Below are 17,057 nucleotides of genomic sequence, written 5' to 3' on the forward strand. Positions count from 1 at the left end.
TCCCGCTCCGCCGTGCCGAGTGCCGCAGCGGCGCGGCGCTGCCCTGCCCTGCCCAGCCCTGCCCTGCCGTGTCCGGCCCAGCCCAGCCCAGCCCAGCCCTGCCCAGCCCTGCCCTGCCCTGCCCAGCCCAGCCCAGCCCAGCCCAGCCCTGCCCAGCGCGGTGCGCGGTGCTCCCGCGTTCCCGTCGGCGCGGGGAATGGCAGGGAATGGCCGCGCCTGGCCCCGCCCCGCGCCGCGTGCCGCCCCGCCCCGCCCCGCGGAGGTGTCAGCGCAGCTCTCGCGAGAGGTGACGGAAGCCCGCGGGGGACCCGGCCTTTAATGTGCGGTCCGGCCGCGTTCCGGGTGAGTTTGTAAACACGGCCCGGCCCGGCCCGGCGCGGCTCGGCGGCTCCTCCTCCCTCCGCGCTGCGGCAGCGCCGGGCGGGCGGGGACGCCGGGGGCGGCGGGGCGGGAGCGGCGCGGCGCGGCGGTAGGCGGGGGATGCCCGGGAGGCAGTAACATGGCGCCGCCGCTCGTCTCCGCGGCAGCCCCCTCCCCCAGCGCGGCCTGCGGCTCCCGCCGCCCCTAGAGCGGGGCGGGGCGGCCCGGCCGGCGCCGCGGACACCGGTGCCCGCCCGGAGGTAGGACTGGCGGGCGGCCCGGGGCGCGGGGCGGCCAGGCGAGGCGAGGGGGCGGGTGAAGGGGGCTGCAGCGCATCCGGCGGCAGGGTGCCCCGCGGGGCATCGCCGGGAGCTGCCCTGGGCCCGGCCCTCGGCGCGGAGGGCGGGAGGAGGGGGCAGCCAGGCCTCGCCTTTCCGCCTCCTGTCTGCTCCAAGGAGGCCTCCGTCTGCATCCATCTTCGTCTCGGGAAGGAGCACTGGGTCCGTGCCGGTGCCGGTGCCGGTGCGGAGGGTGCCGAGAAGGGTACGGGTGTGGGGCTGTTGGGCGGCGGGTGAGAACAGCTTTTCTGCACCAGAGGCAGGTGTTGGCCTGCCTAGGGTCTGGCCGTGGAGCTGAACCTCCTGGACCAGTTGCCTCATTGACTTTGCCTGTCACTGGGCATTATGCCTCTCGAGTTGTCTAATAAAAGGTCTCTGAAGCTTTCACGTGGGCAGACATGTCACAGGCCCTCAGTCAGTGATAGCTGCACGGTGCTTTAGGCACAAATGTTTTGTGCCACGATGCAACCTCGTGTTTGGAGTTGGGGGATCTGTGTGCTGCCATGTTGCTTCTGCAGTCTTATTCATTCTGCAGTCTTTCTGCATCCCTGTTCTTGGAGGGAGATCCATTCGTGTGGTTTTATCCCCTGTTTATGCACTCTATGTCTCTTATTTGCTTTTCGTTTAGTTGCTTTCTCCTAGAGATGTTTATCTTCCAGAAGTGATGCTGTCACCCGTTTCCTTGCACTGAAATAAGAAATTTGAATAAGATGAACATTCTGAATCATCCCCTTCTTACCAAATAGTGACCACAAACATAGCTAAGGTGTATTTTATTTACCACCTTTTAAAACAGTGGTTTTGGTTTTTTTTTGACATATTCTACTCATGGCAGTGAATGTCACATCCCCACCTCTTGCTGAGTGTTAAGCCAGATAAGAGTTCATGAAAACAAATGTTCTGAAGTTTGGGTCACAGACTGCTAGGTCTGTGTTAGATGCTGAATTCAGCACCAGCTGATAGGATGAGGACCAGTCCTGGTGGCTCTGGTCTTCCACAGGTGTTCTAGATGGCATTTCTTCAGCCTTCCACTGAAACAGGTTGTTGTCTATTAATGGACATCCAGTTGCAGACATAATTTCAGAGAATAAACTGTAGTCCAGATTGGCATTCACATGAATTAACTCTGATGTGTTTATAATTCTGCACTCCAGAATCAAAATCATCAAGTTGTCTTGTTAAAAAACAAAACAGTAATTTTGTCAGGGATTGGTATAATGCTTCAAAAGAATTGCACATAGTAAGAAACCCTAATGTTTTCGTAGAATGAAGCAGCTCTTTAAAAAATCCATTGGGATTTTATGTTTCAATACTGACATTGCATGCTAATGCTTAATCAAATAGTTGAGCTTTTGATCTTCTTCACAATATAGTTGATATTTCAATCCTGACTTGAATTCTAGAAATATGATTAAGTTTGGTATGTCTTTTTCCAGAAACTTCTAGACTATGCAGTATCTCATATAAGGTGCTTTCAGATCTTAAATTTCATCATACATACTTTTATTAATAATTTTGGTTTTCATGCTGCTTTTCTTTTGTGACCACATTGAACAACATGATCAATGATATTAGTTTGATTCTTGTTTCATTAAATTTTGAATGTGCCTAGTGCTAGAAATTCCTTTCAATATTGAATAGCTTTCAAGTTGTTCTGTATAACTGAGCTATATTTCTTTCACATATAATATGCAGTTTAAGGAGGCATTGGATATAGGCAGTGACAGAAATATTAGTATTTAATAATTACGCAATTTATTTTTTTTTTACATTTATGCTGTACTGTTTTCAGCTTTGTCCAGTGTCAGTTTTGGTTCAGCCTGTGAACTTTTCCACTAGTGTCCCTTCAGATAAGAGCTTCTCCTCAGCAATGCGTTCCAAGCAATACAGTATGTTTACTTTTCTAGGTAAATCAAATGGTCATTTAAATAAGTGCTTACAGGAAAGAAGAAGATTATTCTGTTTTAATGAGCAAGAGGAATCCTGTTGTGGGACAGTTGATATATTTAAAGATTTCTAAAATTAAATTCTTAATTAATGAATTTAATTTTAGACTTCAGGGATGCAAACTAAGAAAATGTAAAAAGGGAGTAACTTTTTGTTAAGCTTTTTTTTTCTAATTTGTTGAACTAGTGTAGAAAAATGAGATTGGATTTCTATGTTTGTTAGGTTCAACATGTTCAAACCTACATAAATGAGCTGGGGAAAGTAAGCCCTGATATTTCTGTAAGCAAACTGTGAAAAGATGGGAGGAATATTAAACTCTCTGCATTTATTTTCTGAGGTTCATTGACTTTTTACTTATCTACAAGAGCTGTATTCACACAGCCTGAATTTTTAGTAAGTTAAAGAAAGATCAGAGTGTCTTTGAAAAATACTTAAGCCAGAGGGTTGAATTAGAAGCCACCGTGTTCAGTCAACAGGAAGTGTTAGGCATGAGGACCTTTCTTTATGCCGTTAGTGCTCTCTGTTTACCAGAAATGTATCTTCTTGTGGAAGAAACCTCTCCCGCAGCTGAAGGAACTTAATTGCTTTGTTCCTGTGTATATCACTATCTGTCCAACTGGCTTAAAGTTCTTATCAGAATTTTAGTCAATCATCCTTACTTGTATCTTTTCTTCTTGTCCAGATGTGCTGCCCTTTATAGAATTTAGACAGATCATTGAAGGTATGGAATTTAGACATCAGATATAAGCAGTTAAATAACAGTATCAGCAAAAAGGGCCTAACATTTGACTTTTTAAAAGAAATAATTTGAACATTATTGAGCTAGCAGCACAGTGTGAAGAAGAAGCTCCTGTCTTCCTGTTAGTCAGCTGTTGCTATTTACAAACTTTAGATATTCTAGACTATGGCTTAAAGTTTTCTTGCAGAATCCACTAGGCTACTCCCTGGCAATCCCACTGTCATTATGAGGAGGAATGTTCTAATTTTTCAAGTTTTATTTCCTCCATTTCCGTCCTAGTTCAGTTTTATGTTTTAGGAATGCTATATTCAACAGTGTTACACAAATACTGTCAGATCACTTCTGAAAGTGCCCTGTAATGGTCAAGTACTAATTACACTGCTTTTGTTTCACCTTTCTTCTTTTGCTTTATAGGAAACAGAAAATAGAGCTGTTCCAGTCCCTCCAGGTAAGTAGACCAATGGGGTTTTTTTCCCTTTAAAAAACAAATTACTTTTCTTCACATTTATGTCACTTCTCGTTAAGTGGTGTATTCTACCCACTAACTTCTGATTTTTACTGAAATCACAACTTGCAAATCTACATGTATAGAAAATTGTGGAAATAAAGATAGATTCAAATGTGGGAAGTGATTAAAATTTATGATGTGAATGCTGTATGCAAGTATTGGAAGTATAAAGGTGCCATGTTCATTTTGATTTTTGTTGATATTTGTTTGGTTGCATGAGAAAGACATCTCCTAATTGTGAGGTGCTTAAATTTAGAAAACAAAAATAGCTACCTCCACCCCATCTAAAGAAGCAAGTAGTTAGAAGTCTTGTAAGGAGCTAAGCAAAACACTAAATTCAGCTCTTCAGGTAACCATTAAGAGAATGTTACTCTTTGCTGTGGCAAATATGTTCAGTTCACCTTACTTTGAATAGGTATGTACTTTAAGTAGAACTCTTAAAAGATGCTTAAACTAAAAAATTTGACTTGTTTCTTTTAAGCTTCCATTTCCTATTATAAAATGAAGCTTTGAAGTAAAGTGTTTTATTACCTACAGTAATTACATACTGTGATGAGATGAACAGAAAAGTTTAGTGGGAATTAATTCTCTATACAGTTTGGCTTTGTATCTTGCAGTAAAAGGGGGTACAATCCCAGATCCAATGTAATGAATAAAAGGAAATGTTGACTAGACATGATCGGTCTTGAGGAAATGCAAACATCCGTAGGAAAATACATTACTGGTACTGTAACTCTGTGATGTTTGGACTCAGAGGAGATTGGATACTGATGGACTGCTATAATTCTGAGTTGTCTCAATGGCCTGGTGCAGTTTTTGTCCAACTTTCATCTTTTTCAAACCAGAAAGTACAGATATTTCTTGAGCTGGAGCCACATGCAAGTGGTCAGTGTATCTGCAAGGCTTGGGTGTGCTCCTCATGCAAGCAGGAGGAGATAAATCAGCTGCTACTGTAGCTGCAGACTGACAGATTGTCCTCTGTGGACTGTCCAGTTTAAGAGGGTGACACACTTGTGAGAATATGCATCTCTTGTTGCATGTTGGCTAGAAGAATGGTCTTCTTCAAAAGTTATAAGGTTTTTATTGTTTGTGGGATTATGTGTGTTCGTAGTTGTCTTTGTGTTCAGTTCTGGCAATTTTCTTCCGTGCTGTTTGTGTCCGCCCTGATGTTGCAGGAGGGCAGTCTCTGTATTGCTACAATGCTTAAAATAAGTAATCACAGCATAAGAATGCACAGCCTGTGAGCAGCTCTGTGCATGGAGATCTTTTTGCACACCCTTTGTTTTCTACAGCTAAAGCAGAGGCTTTAGCTGCAAGTCTGGCGAGTCTTTACTAGGTATGTGTGAAGAATTATTTTTCTCAGCAAATTTGAAAAAGTTTTTGCAAGGACTATTGATCTGGATACATTTTAAACAGCTTCTTAGATGTTCAATAGAAAAATTTGGAAACAAGGTGTCAGTTCTGTTTTCCATGCTCTAGTATGTAGGTAATTAAAGAAAAAACAAGCATCTTTACCAGTAAAATAAACCAACAAGACATGGTTTAAGTCAGTGTATGAGTCTATTCTTTATAAAATTGTCTGCAGAGGCATTTTGGAAGCAAGCCTCAGACTATGTAGTAATAGTTTCCACAGAGTGTACCCAAGGTGTTTAATTAAAATCTTGTGGAAATATGCAGATAATTGTTGAAGCTATTTTTGTAGCACATTTAGATAAATATTAATGTGACAGTTTATAGACATTTTATTTTTTAAATAAGCACACTGCCCTAAATATAACTTACTTGCAAACTCATTTTTATTTCTCCATATTATATATTTTTTAAAGAGGGATAGATACTTACTTATTTATATAGGTTACTGTACTGTTTACATTCCAAACATTATAGAAGAGGCTTGCTGCATTTTAAATAGTGAATGTATTTTACTTTTGTGTTGAAAGTACAGAGCAAACACCAAAAAAGTGAGATTATTTTCTGATTTTAGTACTGAAGTTGATTATACTGCCAAGATTATTTCAAGTTTTTCCTGTGTTCAGCTCTGATCCTATTACTGAGTGACTGGAATTCTACCTACAGATTTCTTTATGCTACTGAAAGGAATATAGGCTTGGAAGCTCACAGAAGAAAGTTGCACTTCAGTGGACTGTAGTAAGAATCATTTCACTGAATGTTCCTGTTATCTGAAGAGATGAGTTAAGGCTGGAGTTTCAGATTCACATTGGATTCCTTCAGGAACCATCTTTTTTTCTATGGGACAAGGTGTTAGCTGTTGCCTAGGTAACAGTCCAGGGTGTCTATAATTCCCCTCTAGTGACAGGGTTATCAGTTTGTGTATTATATTTCTCATTTGGCTGGCTGAGTAACATTTTTGTCAAGATGGCATCTAAGTTGCTATTTTGGTTTTCAGGGGAAAGGTATTTTCTAAATTTTTCTTTCTTACTGTGATATTCTCACTTTGAGCAATCAGTCTCCAGCAGAGACTCTTTTGAAATTAGAGTGGCAATTACAAATGTTTTTTTCTGAAAATTTGCCTTCTCTGTGTTAGTTTTGTGATGCCTGTCAGACAACATGCAATCCAGAAGGAAAAGTGGAGGCAAAGGATGGGATTTGTGTGTATTTTGTAGGAGCAGCAGGTTTTTGACCATGGAGAATCTTCTAAAGGGTCAGAACATTCCCCAGGTTTGGATTGTCTGTTGTGGTTGTTCACCTCTGTTCCTAGCTATGATATCTTTATGGTATGCTTTGAATTTCAGAGTTATCTTGGATTGCTCAGAATTTCATGCAGTCAAATTTGGAATTTCAGCAAGGGTAGAGATTCTACAGTCCCACTTGGCAACCTGTTCCAGTGTTCAGCAACCCTCACTGAGGGTTTTGGGTTTTTTTGTTTTAATTTTGTGTTTTCCTCTTCCCCGACACTTGCTCTCAACTTTCTTGGTGTGTCTTGTGAGTGTTGCATTTCATCCTTTTATTATACTCCACCTAAAGTCTGGATCTGACTTCTCTACCAGTAAGTAGATCCTTCCTTGGCACTCCTTCTCCATTCTGAACAAACTTTGCATCCTGATGTTCTTCTTGTTACATAATAGTCCAGCCTCCTGACTGTCTTGATGTCAGATGTTTCCTCTCCAGTTCCTCAGCTGTCTTGAGGGGCTCCACTGGATATGGCACTTCAGCTGTAGTCTTACAGTGCCAGATAAAGGAGAATAATCAATTCCTTTCATCTCTTTGCTGTGCTTTTGCTAGTTCTTCCAAGTAGCCTCTTTGTCTTTCAGTGCTGCAAGTGCCATGATGCTGAATCATATTGGGTTTGTTGTCCACCAGGAGTTACAGGTTCTGCCCCAAAGCTCCTTGGCAGCCACTTGCCCCTCAGCCTCTACTGTTGCATGGAGTTATTTTGTTCTAGGTGCAAGCCTTGAATTTGTCTTTGTGATAGGTAAATACAATTCTTATCAATTTGGTTGCACTAATGAATGTGAGCCCTTTGTTTTCCTATCCTGTCAGATCCAGTTTCTGTTTAGATTTATAATATCCAAGGTCTTGCTTGGAATGGGAGTGAATTACTTTTTTTCTTTTAGGTGCAAAAATTTCAGTGCTTCAACATAATTTTTTTTCCTCAGATGTTATCCGGAATCTCTTTACAAGGGATTACCTCACAAAATTCCATGTGGCCTGCAGTCAAATAATGTTACAAAGATCAGGAAATGAATTTATCTCCAACTTTTTTCCAGTAAGTTTGCCAGAAGGACAGTGCTGCTTTTCTTTTTTACCAGGATTGATTTTTAACTTGTATATCAGGCATTCAAAATTCACAGGCTTCACAAACCAAGACATGGAACAGACAATAACTTCATATGCAAATATGAGCTTTGGTAATATTCCTTTAAAACAGGAAATGAGCAGACTTAAACAATTGCTCTTTACATCTTCTCACCTACGAAAAATACTAACAGCACGGATGGAGTAGATTTTATGGCTGAAACTCTATTTCTCAGAGACTGACAACAAGATACAGTAACAGAGTGGAAAAAATGTCCTACATGCACTTTGGTTAAACAAAGCCTTCATCTTCGGATAAAAGAAAACAACGAATCAGAATTGTTTCTTACACCATCAGACATTTTTGCTCATAATACATAACCATGTATATTGGCATATAGTGACATATGTAGCCATAATATAACTATATGATGCTCTATGATTACAGGTTTAAAAAAACTAATGCTCTTGAGATCTAAACAAGACTAACTCTGTCAGGTTGAGCCTGCATTTAAAAAAGTAAGATTGTTGCATAGCTGTAGAAGCATAATAAGCTTGTGGTATAGGTGTCTGTTGGAGTTCTGCATGTTGTAAGGATGTAATCCTAAAGCTTCATTGGTAAAGCTTATTTCTTACCCTGAAGCCTTAATCGTGAGTATTCAGGTTTGCCCATAACCTTGTTAATATTCCTTTTTAGTGAAAGTACCAAGTTCACAGTTTGAACAGTACAAAAATTCTTCATTCATTCCTTCAGAAACTTGAGACAGGTTGTGAACTCTTTGCAAAGAACAGCAGAACAGTCTTCATTCCTGATTTGTTTTGGCATCCTTCCTTTGGGATCTAAATGTTTCCCTGAGCTGTCAGTGCAAAAGACTCTAAAGTTTCTGGCAGCCACTCATCTGTTCTTGACTTCTGATCTCAGCTCAGTATCCTCATTCTTTTAAACATATGTATTTAGAAGTGACAGTTTAGAAACTTCTCCACGCCATGTTTTTCTTTTTTTGCTGTTTGATGTACGTTACTAAGGACATTGGGATCTCCTCCTCCTTGAACAAATAACCAAAAAGTCTATACAGTAGTTTTTTACATCCAGAAGATTCAGGTACTGTGTTCTCTACAGATCTCTGAGGTGATAAGTCTGAAATTATTTGTGAATGCTTGCCTGACGTGTCTTGTGTCTAGTGGCCAGGTGAGTACCAGAAGTGTACATTCCTAGGAAAGTTAGACAATTTGAGAATCCTTGCAACTCTACATGACCGGCATGCTTGGGGAGAGATGGATTTATTCTGCCTATGATCTTTAATCATAAAGACATCTTTATTCATCTTTATTTGCTTCATCAAGCTAAATAGTGTTCAGAACTAACATTGTTCTTCATACAAATACTCATTTAAAGATGAATGTATTTCCTCCTGGGTAAAGCCACAGATGCCACAACTAATTAGAGGATGTATTGAAGTAAACTATTTCTTTGAAAAACTGTTGTTTCATGGGTGAATAGTGGACATTTTATCATTTATCTTTACAAAATCATGCATTAATGCATTTTTAGCATGCATAGTAATTAATATCTTCTTTTAGTTACAGTTCATTGCCATGAAAAGGAGGATATGATAGTTTGCCCTATGAAACAGATTTATATGTGAAATCTGGCAGGTATGTGTATTAGTATATGGGGTGAGTATGCAAAACAGCACCAAATGTAATTGATATCTTACTTCTTTCTTAAGTATTTTTAGCCTGTCAATAATTTAGTGGCTAAAATATCACTAAAGCACATGTTTTTGTAATTAAATTTGTAACAGTTTACACAAAGGGCTGTGTGCCAACTTATCTCTAAAGATGAGTTTTAAATAAAGATTGTGAAAAGACTAAGAAATCAACACTTCTTTCTCATTTGTCAGCACCATAACCTTGTCTGCTTGGTATTGTTTGCTGCTTTGATCTTTTTTTAATTGTGAGAATTGGATCATTATTGCAATGTATTTGATTTTAGTGACAAGTTGCTCTTACTGTGTTTTCAGATACTTTCTGCAATTAGTCATGTTACATATGAACGCTTGGATTTATGATTGAGGTGTATGTTCAGAAACTGCTTTGTTGGACTGTGCACCTTCCTGACACAGCTTGAAACCCAAACTCTGTTTGAGCCATGGGTATTTAGAATATTAGTATAGTCAGAAGGCCAGAAGTTCTTGCCCATAGAATATTAAAATATCCTGTGGATGTTGATATATTAATAATGTGTTGCAATATTTGTAAAATTTGTTCCATTCTAATTTTAATACAGGTAGCACAACGACCTGTGGAATATGAGTGATGACAAACCCTTTTTATGTACTGCCCCTGGATGTGGCCAGGTAATGGTCTGAACCGAAGTTATTAGCATTGACTAAATAAAAGTAAATCAGTGAAATGTTTTTTTAGGGATTGAAGAAAAGGGGTTTATAATTGCTAGAAAGTATGTTCTGCTGAAAAGCAAGAACTTGTAGCATGTTATGTGTTTATCCAAAATGCTGTCCATAGAAGAAAAAATTGATTTAATTATCCTCTCTGAGCTGAAAGTAATTTAATTTATTAGCCCTGCTTTAGTTGCTTTCATTAGAAAAATCATCAAGAAACAAACTAATTTATATCAGGTAACCTTTATTTTCTAGAATATTTCAATGTTGGTGTGGAGCTCATTGTGAAGCTTGCTTGTCACTAATCTTCCTAACTATGGTGACTGCAAATATTTAATGGCATTTAATTTTTAATAAGTTTGTTTTATGTATGTTTTTGTGTATGGGAAGATTCTAACTATGCATGCCGCAAAATATATTTCAATTCCTATTGTAGTTTAATGTATTCTGGTAAATAGCATTAGTATATATAGAGGTGAATGTGAGCAGAAAAGTAAAAATATTTTGGAGTGTTTTAGCAGATGGTTGCTTAAAAGGAAGCTGTCTTAACCCTTTTATTTAGTAACCTGAAAATAAGTGAATCTGCATTATCTGCTGCGTGAGATGGACATCGCTGCATCCTTTGTACAGAATTAATTTCATAAGCTGATTTTTTTCAGTATATATGGCTTCTGCCTCTATATAGAATTGATTTCTTAAACAAGATGTTTTTTATTATGTTAGTGCACTTTGATTTATTTGGATTTCGAATTCAAAATACTTCCATTTTTATTCTGAAAACTTAGTTTTTCTGATAAATGACAGCATTAATGTTATATTTATGTAGTCTTCTGTATTTAAATCAGAAGACTAAGATTTCTTGTTATGTCTGGTGTGTTCAGAGGCATCAAAAGTAACAGAAGAGAACTGCTTTCTCATAAGCAACGTTTGTCCCCATGCTATTTGAATCTCATTGCAGTATAAACTGTCAAAAGTGTTTTGGTAACTAAATCTCGTAGAAGACACATCCTGGGTCTTCAGCAGTCCATGATTCCAGGGAAGGTGAAGAGAGAAGTTCATGTCCAAGAAAATGAGCAAGGCTTCTCCAGATGCCAGCTTCACACTGTAGAATACAGAGAGGCAGGGACGATCTGGACATCCTCTTCCGTCTGGAAGAGCTTGTCCACCACTTAGTGAGGACAGAAAGATACACTTAAATCTTTTAGCTTCATAGAACACAGAAGTTTCTGGCTTATCCCATAACAGTGCACAGGAGTTACAGAGAGCTGGGTGTTTGGAACCCTGGGCAATAGAGTTCTAAGGAAAGAAAAGTCACTTGCCTGTTTCAGCCTGTCTTACAGTGATCCTGCATTTTAAATTTCCATCACAGCTCCACATGTACATGTTATTTCTCATGGAAACATTCTGAATTACTGTACTTTGAGGTCAATTCAGCTTATGTGTTAGTTCCTGAGAGGTGATTCTTGGTGTGTTACCTGTTACAAGATACATGTGGAGTGACTTAAATTACTGAGGCATAACCAGAAACATAATTTGAGGTTCAAATGCTCACAAAGAAAAGTAAGAATTTCAATGTTTTGTGTAAAATGTATTCTTTCTAGGAAGGCTGTGTCTTGGGAAACATTTTCCTCGATTATGTCAGTTGAAACTCTAACTTCACCCACAGTTACAGATGCAGAGCAAATTAGTGAAAATAAGCAAATAGTGAAAGTATTAATATCTCTTTTACAGCACCTAGTTTGTCTGCTTATTGCTTTTTTATAGCATATCCCCTCAATTTTGGGGAAAATATGTGCAAAACAAGCATACTTTTGAAAACCTGAGAGATTTTTAAAAAGCTGGTAAGTTTAGTTCATTTGCAGCATTTCAGTTGTCTGACATTGCTCTAGTATTTCCCATTCTATCTGCCCCTTGTTTTATGTGGTAAATGGTCAGGGGCAGGAGCTGTAGTATATTTTATGTTCACACTGTTAAATGCAGTGAAATTTGTGATTACAGATCAGTTCTCATTATTGTGGTAAAACACAAAATGCAGTGATCAAGTAGTGGTAATCAATTACTAGACATTGTCAAAATCCATTCATACAGCACATGGTGGTTTGCTGATGGTTGATGGAGGCTGCAGCACTCTGAAATGTTATCTTGGACTTTGGATGAACACAGGTACTTATACTACAACTTCCCTGGTATTTAGTTACTGTGAACATCATTTGAATTTTGCAATATTTCTGCTTGGTACTGTTGACCAAGGAGCAAGATATATCTGCCTAAGAGGGTTGTCTTTCAATGTAGTAATGATAGTTTTCTGTGTTGTAAAAATTGCTTTCTGTGGAATGGCATTTGCTGTGTTCACACTCCAAATTAAAACTGTTTCTTAAAACTTTCTACTGCAGCGTTTTACCAATGAGGATCATTTGGCTGTCCATAAACATAAACATGAGATGACACTGAAATTTGGCCCGGCTCGTAATGATAGTGTCATTGTGGCTGGTTAGTATGTACTTCTATTACATTTGTTCACTTTTCTGCTGGCATAGGCATGTGTTTTATGCATTTGCTGTACATAATGCATAGATTTATGCTAATATTTATCACTATATTTGTCTGCAGTGTGTGCTTAGGCAGTGTTTTCTTACATAATTTGTGTCATAATTTGTAGCCAGTAGTATTCTCCATAAGTTACTTTTATTTGGATCTGATATATAATCTAAATAATTTTAAATTATCAATACTTAAATAGTTAATTAAATTATGTAAGCATTCAGTAAGAACATGCTAATTAAGGCTATACCTTTAGAGGATCTGTAACTAAACTATTTCAGTTTTAAGATATTACTTGTTCCCTAAATTTTAAAATATGTAATATCTTTTACATATCATGGTGATACTAGAAGAATGAATTAGTAATTATTCTTCAGATGGGATAGTAGGAGAAAGATTAAAACTTTTACTTTCATTTTAGCTTAATTTCAAAATACTGTATTTCCACCTCTGAATTAGTGTTATACCCTTGGTAATTATAACTTCAGTCCAGGATCACAAGTAATCACCAATGGATGATTGATTGCGTTATAAATTTGAGAGTTTTTGAATGAAGATAGCATGTGCTAAGTATGCTGAAGTTGCAGTCAGTCTGGGTTTTTTCCAGTGGTGGAGCAGCCTAAATGAACTTCACAGAGACTTTCAGACATTTTCTGTTTGGTTTCTTTTCCTTGCAAGTGGTTAATTTGTTAGAATGAGCAGACCAAAAAAAATATTGCTCTTAAACTAGCAGTTACAAATTTTAAAATTGCAGATTTGGTGCTTGTCAATTATACCATAAGAAAAGGGACCTTTCAAATAATCAGATATCTGAAAATGAAACCATGGCACTGTCTGTCTCTGTGCAGCCACATTCCAGTATAGGAACTGTTGTAAACACCAAGTTACATTAATAAGTCCACACAATCATACCACTTTACAGTATTTTAAATACTGTAGGTAACTAAATAATTTTATTTTAAATACTGTAGGTAACTGTGGCGAATGTGGTTAATTTTGACCTCATAATAAAAGTGAAATAAGGCAAATTTATATACTAACAGAAATTTTATATAAAGACGTTTTTGAAACTACTTCATGGAGTAGTCACCCAGATGCCAGAAGTCTTGTCATTCCAGTTTGATCTAAAGGCATCACAGGAGTCACTATGACCTTATGTGCAGAGTCACATTTTCTGTAGGAGTTCCATGTTCTTGGAAGTACTGTTGTCAAATTACAAAAAGACAGAAGCAAGCTGGCTTTGAACTGTGCACTTTTCTCATTTGTTTTTTAATTAAAAGCCTTCATAGTCCTTACTTTTATTTGAAAATAGAGCCTGCTTGCTCATTGAAGTGTTCTGCTGTGCACTTGAGAGTAGCTCCCTGTGGTTTGTGGATGCAGAAGAAATGCTTTGATTCCCTCCCAAAATTGTCAGGGCCTTGGTGGTTTGCAGGCTGCAGTTGCTTGTCTCCAGCAGGTGGAGTTTGCCTGCCGACTGCCTCCCAGCAGGGCACAACCCGAGGGTTCCCCACCACCTCCTCTCTTTCTGTTTGTATATTGAAAAGTATTTATGACCAGGAGCTTCATAAATGGTATTGTAAAAATAAAATTGTGGGGGTTTTATACACTTCGTTTCAGATCAGACACCAACACCAACTCGATTCTTGAAGAACTGTGAAGAAGTGGGCTTATTCAATGAATTAGCAAGTCCTTTTGAAAATGAGTTTAAAAAGGCTTCTGAAGATGACATTAAGAAAGTATGTTCAAAACCTTTTTTTTTTTTTCTCAGAGCTTCTGCTTTCTTATATCAGAAATACCATTGAAAAAGCAAACTTTGGATTTATATATTGCCTTCCAAACAATACCCATAATCATGTTAGCTGCTTATATGTGTTGTGTGTAGAGAATACAAGTCTATGATTTCTCTTCTTAAGGTCAACTTATTTTGACTGAAATTTCAATTAGGTCCTGACCTTCTTAAGGTCAACTTATTTTGACTGAAATTTCAATTAGGTCCTGAATCAGCAGAAAAGAAGTCTGAATGGTAAAGAGCTTTTAGCAGAAAGAAAAACCCATGTGAAAACAATAGTATGTGAACACTGATAATTCTGATTAGTTTTAAAATACTGTTACTGTTGTTAAAATACTGTTATATTATGTTACTCTAAGAATCAATCATCATGATAATGAGGATTAAGTACTCACTAAATTTAAAGAAGTGTCAGTAATTTGGTTATGGTTATATTCACTATGTGTTGAAATCACTTGCCTAGAAAATATTGATAACAACATAAAGATCTACTTGTTTTTTAATGTACAGATTGAAATACAAGAAAAATTTGAACTGTATCTGTTTAGCAAGTTGATGTTTTTGTAAGGAGCTAGCCATACATCTAAGTGTTTTTCTTGTTATTTATTTCAGTGCTTCCCTCTCATAACTAGTTAGGGACCCAAACACTTAAATACTTCTGCAAATAAAAAATTTCTTTCAATGTGCCCTTTAAATAAATTTTTCTTTAGTTGATTACATGGTTGACTTCCATAGGTAGTTAAAAATATGGTTTTATACTCATTTATATAGGTTTTGCAGAATCAGTAGCTTCATTTTCTTTGTGTCAGTAAAGATTTTGAGAGGTACTTGTGAATAGGATGGATTATCATCCATTCCTGAGCAAGCCTCGCCCTTGCTTTGTAACCACAACTGTATCAAATAAAGGATTTTTAAGTTTACTTTTCTTTTCGTTGCTGTATGCTGACTGTTTTTATAACAAGACACATGGTAAAACCGAGTTTTGATTTACCAAGATTGTAGTTTCTGTATAGTTCACTGCTGCCTTGGAGGTTATTTGTATTGCAAAGTATTTTAAACATTTGGCCTTTTTCTTTAATTGTTACTGATTTTCCAAGCTGGCCTCTGTGTTACAAGAAGAAGCAGAGTACCTGCTGTTTCTTTGTTTGATTTATATACATAGACAATCATGGCATGGAAAAATGTACCATAATAGCACACTTTTTAGGGGATTAATTGTTGAGTTTTTTCTGTAGCATTTCATAGTCACTTGTGGTATGAGAAGACATTCCACTTCTTACAGTCTTCCTTGTCTATTAGTAATATATTGCATAGGAAAACTAGGAATTTAATTGAAAAAGAGCATCTGGAAAAACTTCGTTGGGGAAATTTCTTCCAAAAGTATTTGGAGAGCATACCAGATAGGAATATAGGCTTTCAAATCTATACTATTGCTTTAAGTAGTTTTGCAGCTCAATTTCTTTGTGGCATTTCAGATGTCCTGGTGGATTTTACGTGTGTAGTAATAGAAAATTTGCTTTTTCAATACTTATTTGCTGAAATAAGCTTGAAATTATTTGTCTGTACTAACTTTCTTAATGTGGAAATGTAGTTAGGGTTGTGTGCTTTGTGACATGAGATGTACAGAAGGATAATACCTTATTATAGCTGTAATTTTTTAACTGTAACACAGTCTTTCCTTAACTGTAATTTTCTTGTGACCCTTGGAAATATAAAACTTTAGAATATTTTTAATTCTTAAGAAAAAAGTACTTAGTCTGACATTGGTGTTGAAAGACACTGGTGTTTGTGTAGGTGCTGATAAAATAGCCTTAACTGGTAATGCATCTACATCAAGATCTTCCAAACATCAGCACCTCTGTGTTGTAATGGGTTGATATTTCTCTTCAGTTATTTACATTTTCTTGCTCAGTTTAATTTTTTAAACATTGAGTGATTTTGTTTTACATTGCTGCTTATAGATGCCTCTAGATTTGTCTCCCCTTGCAACACCAATTATAAGAAATAAAATTGAAGAACCATCAGTTGTAGAGACAACTCATCAAGATAGTCCTTTACCTCATCCAGAGTCTACTACCAATGATGAAAAGGTCAGAACCATTATTTTTGTCTTTTTGGAATTTGTTTTTCAAATCTTCTGATGATCTGTAAATTTGTTGTCTCTGGTGACAGTCACATTGCTTAGCTGGTTGAAAGGAAAAGAGTTTCCATTGCCGCATGCAGGTGGCTATGCAGGTAACTTGTTCAATTCTTCAGTTAGCTTTGTTCACTAGAATTATTTCTTTGCTTCCAGTGAAGCTGGCTACCCAGTAAAGCCAGAAAGGAAATCAAATTTAAGGTTCATGCTGTATTAGAAAAGACAAAAAGGGCTCTTTATTCTTGTTTATGTATCATCGTTCATAGCAGGAAAAACCTATGTTCAGTTTCTTTGATTTTATTTTTTTTCTTTTAAATAATGTCAGCAGATTGCAACTCTTCATGTGTATGTGTTTGTTAGGCCTGTGTTTTACCAAAAATTGTTTTGTAGAACAGCGGCAGATGTTCTACAAAAACCTACAGGGGTGAATGAGTTGTCTTTCAAAACTAAGCACCAGATAATTTTGTTTCAAATGTTACAATCTTTAAGGTGTGTTTAAAAGTGATACCGGGCATTTTCTTCTTCAGAGTTTACCTGAGT

The 17,057-nt window shown here is 37.8% G+C and overlaps 1 protein-coding gene across 6 annotated transcripts in view; it reads left to right on the plus strand.

Annotated features, from left to right (window-relative positions):
• The first annotated feature begins 264 nt into the window (after nucleotides 1–264).
• Nucleotides 265–17,057, plus strand: part of ATF2 (activating transcription factor 2) — a 47,917-nt gene continuing 31,124 nt past the window's right edge. For 2 of the 6 annotated variants that reach the window (XM_085066396.1, XM_085066401.1), the window contains exons 1-7: nucleotides 265–342; nucleotides 3,799–3,832; nucleotides 9,230–9,304; nucleotides 9,939–10,008; nucleotides 12,444–12,540; nucleotides 14,209–14,327; nucleotides 16,342–16,470. In XM_085066396.1, the coding sequence (XP_084922522.1) occupies nucleotides 9,961–10,008; nucleotides 12,444–12,540; nucleotides 14,209–14,327; nucleotides 16,342–16,470 (393 nt within the window). In that variant the 5' untranslated portion in view covers nucleotides 265–342; nucleotides 3,799–3,832; nucleotides 9,230–9,304; nucleotides 9,939–9,960. Of the gene's footprint in view, nucleotides 343–482; nucleotides 621–884; nucleotides 904–3,798; nucleotides 3,833–7,509; nucleotides 7,620–9,229; nucleotides 9,305–9,938; nucleotides 10,009–12,443; nucleotides 12,541–14,208; nucleotides 14,328–16,341; nucleotides 16,471–17,057 lie in introns of those variants that run through there. The other 4 variants (XM_085066400.1, XM_085066399.1, XM_085066397.1 and 1 more) reach the window with 4 other exon arrangements.

This window comes from Lichenostomus cassidix, chromosome 7 (assembly GCF_008360975.1).
Source record: "Lichenostomus cassidix isolate B80296 chromosome 7, HeHo_3.0, whole genome shotgun sequence".
NCBI lineage: Eukaryota > Metazoa > Chordata > Aves > Passeriformes > Meliphagidae > Lichenostomus > Lichenostomus cassidix.